The following is a 10,207-nucleotide window of genomic DNA, read 5'->3' as shown; positions in this document are numbered from 1 at the left end:
AAAATCAGACCTTCTTGAGGGTGGGGCCAGACAGCCTGTGGGTTAGCAAGCCCTCTAGGTGATTTTGATACTAAAATTTGAAAAGCACTGGTTTAATCAGACTCTGGGTGTTTGCTAGTCATAGCACGTGCTCATTGATCTCCGCATCCTCTCAGATGACTGCTTAGTGCGTTCTTTGCTCATTTAACCAACTGGAGAATCTGCCATCTAATTTTTGTCTTTATGCCCGTTAGCAGCATCTTTGGCGGTTACACACATGAACTATTACGTGTAGTCCTGTAAATATGCTGGCTGTGTGCAGGGTATCCTGGGCTGAGGGTTGTGGGGAGGTACAAAAGGATTAGAAGAGTCATCCTCCGTTAAAAAACAAAACAAAACAAAACAACACCTCTAAAAGCAATAAGGGCTTGTGAAACCGCAGGTTGCTGGGCCACACCCCTGGAGTTTCTGACTCTACAGGTATGGGTGTGCCGTGAGAAAAGGCATTTTTAATGAATTCTTAGGTAATGCTGCTGCTGCTGCTGCTCCACGGACCATTTTCCACAACCCCTTCGTTGAAGCATTCATTCCCAAAGGGCCATCTCCTTTCATGCCTTCTCCCTCTCTTGCAGGCTGGCTGTAGGGGATGCCAAGTGGGGAGGAGCTGGAGGTGGCGGGGTGGGGGTGGGGCCCGTCAGGCACCTGTGCAGAAACAGAACCACTCCAGGGCCAGTCTGTAATCATCTTTATTTCATCAGGTGGCGCCAACAGGTAAGTGGTCCCATTAATACACATTGCGGGACCAGGGCCATAGCCTGGGCTAAGACAGATGTCTCACTCCTCCCTAGCGCTCTCCCTCTTAAGAAAGGCACTGACTTAGCTCAGCCTTTATGTGCACACAAAACGGCTGCAGTTTAAACATATCAAATTGGGATGCCTTCCTCCCCTGGAAGTGGATTCATGATTCAGCTGCTGCACTAATGGCCAGGTGGGCGTATGATCTGCGGCACTGGTTCTCCACTCTGCTGTACAAGCCTGAAAAAGAAAATGATGCCCACATCCCTCCCCGGGCTAATTACATCAGAATTTGGGGTGGGGTGGGGGTTCTGGACAAGAACTGGCTGATTCTGATTTGCGGATGGGTAGAGAATCACTGTGCTACAGGCTGACAGCTATGCACAGAGCTGGGGATGGGAGTGGAGAGCTGGAGTCTCAGCGTTCTCCAGGACCTGGCCCTCAGCAAGAACTTTCTTGTATAAATGGATCCAGGATTCAGGGACAGAGGGAGCGTACCCAGCCCCTGTCCCCTGCAGTGATGGTGCAAGTGTTATCTGTTATCATTTTGAAAATGGTGATTCATTTGGCTTTTATGTGAAAGCAGAATAAAAGATCATATCAAAACAGAATCATGTCTAAGGGCTCTTTAGGCCATTATGGATTTTAAAAAGGAACTGTGGTGCCCCAGTGTCATGCACTGCTAAGTGCTATGTGATAGGAGGTCATGAATGTCATATCTGTGCCATCTTATTAAAAATGGGGATTACTTCTTGAGCTTTGGGAATATGATTAGAAACTAAACTCAGAGACTTGCCCTTGCAAAATACAGTATAGCCCTGTTGTTTGTAATTACCATGTTTAGTGTGGAATATATATACTTCATATATATATATTTAGAATGAATATAATATGGAAATAAGTACCCCTGTAATTGAATGAGGAGATAAAACACTATCTGTAGAATTTTATTTTCTCTGTGCTTCACCAGGATAGAATAATACATAGATACTAGGCTGAGGAAATGACTTTTCACTGATGCAACTGACCTTAGTTACCATTAAGGGGTGATCCCCTTCAGGTAATAAACCCACTTAATGCCTGTTTCGCTGCCTTCACTGGGAGGACAAGACACAATCAGCTTGGTGGTGATAGGTGTTTTGCTGCCAGATGGATTTCCGTCAAAAGAGACTGTGATATTGTTGATCTTCTTGGGTCGCATGGAGTCTACAGCACGAACAGAGAAGGCTGGGTTCTCCACAATGATGGAGAAGGTGACCGCATGATAGAAAACGTTCTTGAAGGGGATGATTATGTTGTACCCGGCCCGGATCAGGAAGGGACCCTGGGGCTTGGGGGGCAGAGCCATTCCGAAGAGGGGGATGATATACTCCCCGCCTGCAATCGACGACAGCATCAGGATGCCCTTGGTCTCACCCAGGTGACTGGGCTCAAAATATACTTCCACACTGACTTCGGTTCCTCCCTGGGCCCCTGGGGCTGCATTAATGATCTTTTCCGTGTGGAAGTCCTGACAGTCAGTCTGAAAGAGGAACACACACAGTTGGTTCACACGGGATCCCGAAGAGCACACCAGCAGCTCGGGCCCTTCCCCCGCCCCTCCACTCTCAGACATCAAGAAACCTACCTTTGTGTGAGGCCAGGCAGGTCATAAAATGTTGTGCCCTTATAACTCCCTTGAAGAGTAGGTAATACTAATTATTATCCTTATTTTACTACAAAGAAATCAAGGCTAAGAGATGTTAAATAACTTGCCCAGAGACACAAAGCTGGATGATGCTGGTGTGGCATTTACTGCTGCTACTCCCCCATCTGGCTCTTTTCTCCCACACACATGAAAGACTGAACAGTCTGGCTCCTCATGGATGGGAGGGGACTAGTTCTGGACAATTAGTTGTGAGCAGAAGTGAAAGGTGTTACTTCCACACTAGGGCATTCAATTGCCAGTACAAGTCCTTTTCACTCCTCTGGCACTATGACCGGAAACATCTGAGTTGGTGGTTGCCGTTTAGCCTGGATCCCCAAATGGCTGTGATGAACACTTCCCTGCTGACCCTCACTAGATGGATAGCACAAATAAGGGACACACCTTTTGTTGTTTTAAGCCACTGAGATGTTGGGGCTGTTTGTTACTGCAGCGTAACCTAGCTTCTCCCGACTGGTATGATTGATAAAGAGCCTATGCCTCTTGACTATAGCCATGGACCTGCTGATGCTAACTGGCACACGGGCACCCAGTGCAAAGGCTACACTCCTAGCTTCCCCTGTTGCTAGGCGTGGTCTTATGCAGTTTTGTTCAAGGGAATGTGAGTGGAAAGGATATATATAGCTCCCGCCTTTCCCCTTTGTAGCTGGCTGGAATGCAACATCCTGGTAAGCTCTCCTGGTCCCTGTGGATCCAAGCAACTCTCTACAGAGGGGAGAGCATCAGGGCAGAAAGAGTATGGATGCCTGATGTCACGGAGCTACCATTCCAGCCCAAACTGCTTATGCTCACCCCGTTATTTGAGAGAGGAATAGCTTTTACTTTGTTGTTATTTGGGGCTTCTGTTTCAGGAGCTAAACCTGTATTCCAATTGATATAATAGGTAACATATATGCAGCATTTATTGTGAGCCAAGCTCTATGAAAGTGGTTTTATATGCACCCTTTAAAAGCCCCATAGCAATCGTGTGAGGTTGGGGTATTATTACCATTTAGAGAAAAGGTTAGAGTAAATTATTCATACAAAGAGTAAGTGGTGAAGCCAGGGTTCAAATCCAAGTCTCGATTTCACAGCCTCTACTCATGACCACTGAGCTCTACTGTTCCCTTTAGTGACGAGTGCACATGCTGTGGGAAGCAAAACTCTCCTCACCCCCACCTTAACTTGTTAAGATAGACTCTATAAGGAAGAACCCAGGCCTGATACTGTTTATTTATACCTGGGAGTTTCCAGGCTAGATGAAGCGCCTGACTCCCTGTGCGTTTCACATTTCTGCACCCCCTGTGTCCTCCTCTTATTATTTTTAAGCTTAGACTCCCAGCAAGGGGAGGGCAGAGGGTGGGACAGTGGCTGCTCACCCTGCAGTAGTATTCTGTCTTCTGCCGGGTGTAATTGGTAAACTTGGCAAAGATGCTCTGACCGCTGCCAAGAACCGTCTGGAAGTGGATGGGCTTTTCAGGCAGTGCTGGCAGGGCCTTCAAACTGAGCTCATACAGGTAGTAACCCAAATCATTGTTGTGCAGTGTTAGTCTCCCAAAGGTTTCTCCGGCTCTCAGGGGCTGGAATTCAAACGAGAATGTGCCCTGCAAGAGAAGACAGAGGCTCCTATGATGCTGAGAGTCTGACCCATCCCTTGCTACCCAGTGACCTCAGAGTAGGTTGGTGCCAGAAATGGTGCTTCACAAGAAATTGCTCACACTGATCTTGAGCCTGGGGAATCTCTGTCCAAACTGGTCTTTTCCCTCCCCTGTACCCCTTCTAACTTTATCTAGAAATACCCCAGAAGTATTTATATATCTGGAATCTCCTTGAATCTAAGAGATACTGGTTCCTCTCTTAAGAAGCACACTTATGGCAATGGGGGTGAGTGTTTCCAGAAGGAGGGCTGAAGATCAGCAGCTCCTTCTTTGCTCACAGCCAAGCTCAGAACAACCTCCTGGGTCCTACCTTCATTTGGGGAAGGTTTTCTCCTTCTTCTATTTTCGCCCATGGCAAAACAAAACAAGAACCAAAGAGTATTGCTTATAATAACAAAATAAGGGAAATAATTAAAACGAGTTAGCAGTAAGAAATCAGCTAAATAAGTGATAGTTTATCCTCGTCAGTGGAATACTAGGTAGCCATTGAAAAGGAAGGGGCCGTGCTATAAGCACTGACATGAAAGGTGTTGATGATATTGAAAGTGAAAGGAAGGAGGTTCCATAAATTATGCAAAGCATAAGCTCATTTTTGTGAAGAAGAATATGTCTATGCAGGTATAGAAAAGAGACAGCAAGGATATATATCAAATTGTTACCAGTAGTTATCTTGAGGTGAGGAAAACGGGACTTGAGGACTTTCATTTTCTGTTCCATATACTTTTGTATAGTTAAAATTTTGTTTTTATCATGAGTAGGTATTGTTTCTTTTTAAAAAGAACTAGTTCTTCTTATTGAAAAATAGAATAAAAGGAGGATATCATCAAAGTTGTTGTAGATGGTTAACAGGAAAGAATATAGTGTACAAATTTAGATGATTTTGCCACGACTTAAAAATTTAGATGAAAATGGACAAATGTACAAAAAATATAACTTACAAAAACAAGCTCAGTAGATGAAAACTTACATAGTCCCATAACCATTAAAGAAATGTAATCAATAGTAAAAAAGTTTTCCCTTAACAAAATTCCAGGATCATAATGATTTACTTGTAAGTTCTATTCGACAATCTAGTATCCCACAAATTCTTCCAGAGAAGAGAAAAAGAGGGAACCTGTCTCACTTATAAGATTTTGATACCAAAATCTAACAAGGCTAACAGGAGAAAACAAAATTGGAGACCAGTTTCTCCCCTGAACATATATACAACTTGCCTCATAAAAATGTTATCCAATTGAATCCAGCAATATATAAAGAAGAAAATGTTACATGACAAAGTTGGGTTTCTTCCATGAATGAAAAGTTGGTTTAACGTTAGAAAAACCAATCAGTTGCCACATTGGTACATTAAAAGGAGGACAATGATATGGACATCTCGATAGATGCAGTGAAAGCATTGGATAAAACTCAACATCCATTCATAGTGTTAAAAAAAACTCTTAGCAAACTAGGAATAGAAGGGGACATCCTTAATCTGATAAAGGGTATCTATAAGAAACCTAAACAAACATAATAAATGGTGAAACTTTGAAAGCTTGCCCTTCAAGATTAGGAACAAGGAATCTTTCTACTACCTTTCTTGTTCTGCAGGTCCTAGATACCCCTATTAAGGCATGAAAAGGAAATTACAGGAAGAAGTTTATAATGGAAGAAACAAAATTGTAATTACTTACAGATGAATGATTATACATGTAGAAAATTCAAGAATCTATAACTGAAATTATTATTGATAAGTGAATTATATAAGATGGTTGGGTAAAAAGTCAATATACAAAAAGTTAAAAATAGAACTACCCTATGATCCAGCAATCACATTACTGGGTATTTACCCAAAAATACATAAATGCTAATTCAAAAGGATACATGCACCCCTATGTTTGTAGCAGCATTATGTACAACAGCCAAATTATGGAAACAGCCTAAGTATCCATTGATCGATGAGTGGATCAAGAAGATGTGATGTGATGTGATGATGTGTGTGTGTGTGTGTGTGTGTGTGTGTATGTGTGTGTATATATATATATACACACACATACACACAGTGAAATATTTTGAGCCACAAAAAAGAATGAAACCTTGTCATTTCAAATGACATGGTTGGATCTAGAGAGTATAACACTAAGCAAAATAAGTCAGTCAGAGAAAGACATATACCATAGGATTTCACACATATGTGGAATTTAAGAAACAAAATAAACAAGATAAGGGGAAAAAAAGACAAACCAAGAAACAGATTCTTAATTATAGAGAACAACTATAGACCAATTTCTCTGATGATCATGGATGCAAAAATCCTCAACAAGATATTAGCCAACCAGATCCAACAATACATTAAAAAAATTATTCACCACGACCAAGTGGGATTTATACCTGGGATGCAGGGCTGGTTCAATATCTGCAAAACAATTAACATGATTCATCACATCAATAAAAGAAAGGACAAGAACCATATGATCCTCTCAATAGATGCAGAGAAACCATTTGACAAAATACAGCATCCTTTCTTGATAAAAACCCTCAAGAAATTAGGGATAGAAGGAGCACACCTTGAGATCATAAAAGCCATCTATGAACGAGCTAACGCTAATATCATCCTCAATGGGGAAAAACTGAGACCTTTCCCCGTAAGGTCAGGAACAAGACAGGGATGTCCACTCTCGCCACTGTTATTCAACATAGTATTAGAAGTCTTAGCCTCTGCAGTCAGACAACACCAAGAAATAAAAGGCATCCAAATCAGCCAGGAGGAGGTCATACTTTCACTCTTTGCAGATGACATGATAATCTATATGGAAAACTCTAACGATTCCATCAAAAAAATGCTAGAATTGATTCATGAATTCAGCAAAGTTGCAGAATATAAAATCAATGCCCAGAAATCAGTTGCATTCCTATACACTAACAATGAAGTGAGAGAAAGAGAAATCGATCCCATTTACAGTTGCACCAAAAACCATAAAATACCTAGGAATAAATCTAACCAAAGAGGTGAAAAATCTATATGCTGAAAACTATAGAAAGCTTATGAAAGAAATTGAAGAAGACACACACACACAAAAGGAAAAAGATTCCATGCTCCTGGATAGGAAGAACAAATATTGTTAAAATGTAGATACTACCCAAAGCAATATACATACTCAATGCAATCCCTATCAAAGTAACACCAGTATTCTTCACAGAGCTAGAACTAACAGTCCCAAAATTTGTATGGACCCAGAAAAGACCCCGAATAACCAAAGAAATCTTGAAAAAGAAAACCAAAGCAGGAGACATCACTATCCCGGACTTCAAGCTATACTACAAAGCTGTAATCATCAAGACAGTATGGTACTGGCACAAGAACAGACACTCAGATCAATGGAACAGAATAGAGAACCCAGAAATGGACCCACAAATATGTGGCCAACAAATCTGTGACAAAGCAGGAAAGAATATCCAATGGAAAAAAGACAGTCTCTTCAGCAACTGGTGCTGGGAAAACTGGACAGCGACATGCAGAAGAATGAACCTGGACCACTTTCTTACACCATACAGAAAAATAAACTCAAAATGGATGAAAGACCTCAATGTAAGACAGGAAGCCATCAAAATCCTAGAGGAGAAAGCAGGCAAAAACCTCTCTGATCTTGGCTGCAGCAACTTCTTACTCAACACGTCTCTGGAGGCAAGGGGAACAAAAGCAAAAATGAACTACTGGGACCTCATCCAAATAAAAAGCTTCTGCACAGTGAAGGAAACAATCAGCAAAACTAAAAGGCAACCTTCGGAATAGGAGAAGATACTTGCAAATGCCATATCAGATAAAGGGTTAGCATCCAAAACCTATCAAGAACTTATCATACTCAACACCCAAAAAACAAGCAACCAGTGAAGAAATGGGTAAAAGACATGAATAGACACTTCTGGAAAGAAGACATCCAGATGGCCAACCGACACATGAAAAAATGCTCAACATCACTCATCATCAGGGAAATACAAATCAAAACCATGATGAAATACCACCTTACACCTGTCAGAATGGCTAACATTAACAAGTCAGGCAACAACAGATGTTGGTGAGGATGCAGAGAGAGAGGATCTCTTTTGCTCTGCTGGTGGGAATGCAAGCTGGTGCAGCCACTCTGGAAAACAGTATGGAGGTTCCTCAAAAAACTAAAAATAGAACTACTCTACGACCCAGCAATTGCACTACTAGGCATTTATCCACGGAATACAGGTGTGCTGTTTCGAGGGGACACATGCACCCCCATGTTTATAGCAGCACTATCAACAATAGCCAAAGTATGGAAAGAACCCAAATGTCCATCAATGGATGAATGGATAAAGAAGATGTGGTGTGTATATATGTATATATATATATATATATACATATATACACACACACACACACACACAATGGAGTAATATTCGGCAATCAAAAAGAATGAAATCTTGCCATTTGCAACTGCGTGGATAGAAGTAGAGGGTTTTATGCTAAGTGAAACTAGCCAGTCAGAGAAAGACAAAAATCATATGACTTCATTCATATGAGGACTTTAAGAGACAAAACAGATGAACATAAGGGAAGGGAAAGAAAAATATTATAAAAACACGGAGGGGGACAAAACATAAGGGACTCTTAAATATGGAGAACAAACTGAGGGTTGCTGGAGGGGTTGTGGGAGGGGGGAATGGGCTAAATGGGTAAGGGGCACTAAGAAATATACTCCTGAAATCATTGTTGCACTATATGCTGACTAATTTGGATGTAAATTTTAAAAAATAAAAAATAAAATTTTAAAAAAAGTATAGAGAACAAAGTGATGTTTACCAGAGAGGAAGGCAGTGGGGCGATGAGGGAAATGTAATGGGGATTAAGGAGTGCACTTGTGATGAGCACCGGGTGATGTATGGAATCGTTGAATCACTGTATTGTACACCTGAAACTAATATAACACTGTATGTTAACTAACTGGGATTAAAATAAAAAACTTAAAAAGACAAAAAAGGGGGCAAAGTCAATATATAAAAATCAGTTATATTGTTACATACTACAACCAATAGAAAACAAAATTAAAAAAAAATACCATTTACAATAGCACCAAAATATATAAAAACTAGACATAAATCTAACAAAATATGAGTAAGTCTTTTACATAGAAAACAAAAAAAATATCATTGAGAGAAATTAAATAAGAAGAGTTAAATAAATGGAGATCTGCTCATGAGTTAGAAATCTCAATTGTGTAAAGACTGGAATTCTCTCTGTGACAAATATGCTTCAAGATGGCCTCCGGTGATCCCCACCCTCCTGCTATTACACTCTTGTGTCATCCCCTCCCATACTGTTCCAGGGCTGGTCTGTGTGACCACTAGTACATGGCAGAGAGATGGCATATCACTTCTGAGATGAAGTGGAAAAGACTGTGGTTTCTGTCTTGTGCGTGCTCTCTCTCCCTTGCTCTCTCAGCTTCCCTCAGATCACTCATTTTTAGGAAGTGAGCTGTCATGTTGAAAGCAGCTAGAGGGAGAAGTGTATGTGGTGAGGAACTGAAGCCTCCAGCCAGTAGCCAGCAAGGAACTAAGGCCTTTCCAACAACTCCATGAGTGAGTTTAGAAGCAGATTATCCAGCCCCAGTCAAACCTAGAGATGACTGGAGTCCTGCTGACAACTGACTACATCCTCAAGAAAGACCCTGACTACACAGCTAAGCTGCTGCTCGTGGATTCCTGATCCTCAGAAACTGTGTATATAATAAATGTTTGTGGGTTTAAGCTGCTGATTTTTAGGGTAATTTGTTATGGGTCAACAGGTAACTAATACATTCTTAAAATAACCCAATCAAAATCCTAATAGTTAATTTAATATTTTTGGAAGAACATGACAAGCTGATTTATACGACAATGCAAAGGGCCAAGAATAGCCAAGATACTCTTGAAGAACAGAAATGTAAGAGACTACCAAGTCTTAATGTAACATCACCAGAAGCATATTATGATTTTAATGTAATTAGTAATATAGCTTCAAAGTATATAAAGCAAAACACGACAGAACTACAAGGACAAACAGACAAATCCCTGTCAGAGTGGTGACTTTAACACACTCTCTTAA

General features: G+C 41.0%; 1 protein-coding gene across 5 annotated transcripts in view; it reads right to left on the bottom strand.

The window, feature by feature from the left end:
- Positions 1–1,705: 1,705 nt before the first annotated feature.
- HYDIN (HYDIN axonemal central pair apparatus protein) overlaps positions 1,706–10,207 on the bottom strand; it is a 433,704-nt gene continuing 425,202 nt past the window's right edge. For all 5 annotated transcript variants that reach the window (XM_053906649.1, XM_053906647.1, XM_053906651.1 and 2 more), the window contains 2 exons: positions 3,838–4,062; positions 1,706–2,296 (listed from right to left, as the gene is read on the bottom strand). In XM_053906649.1, the coding sequence (XP_053762624.1) occupies positions 1,814–2,296; positions 3,838–4,062 (708 nt within the window). In that variant the 3' untranslated portion in view covers positions 1,706–1,813. The remainder of the gene's footprint in view (positions 2,297–3,837; positions 4,063–10,207) is intronic.

The sequence above is a fragment of the Panthera pardus genome, unplaced genomic scaffold, assembly GCF_024362965.1.
Source record: "Panthera pardus isolate Hobbes unplaced genomic scaffold, ASM2436296v1 HiC_scaffold_19, whole genome shotgun sequence".
NCBI classification, from domain to species: domain Eukaryota; kingdom Metazoa; phylum Chordata; class Mammalia; order Carnivora; family Felidae; genus Panthera; species Panthera pardus.
The sequence above is the reverse complement of the archived record's forward strand: the minus strand, read 5'-3'. Positions and strand labels throughout refer to the sequence as shown.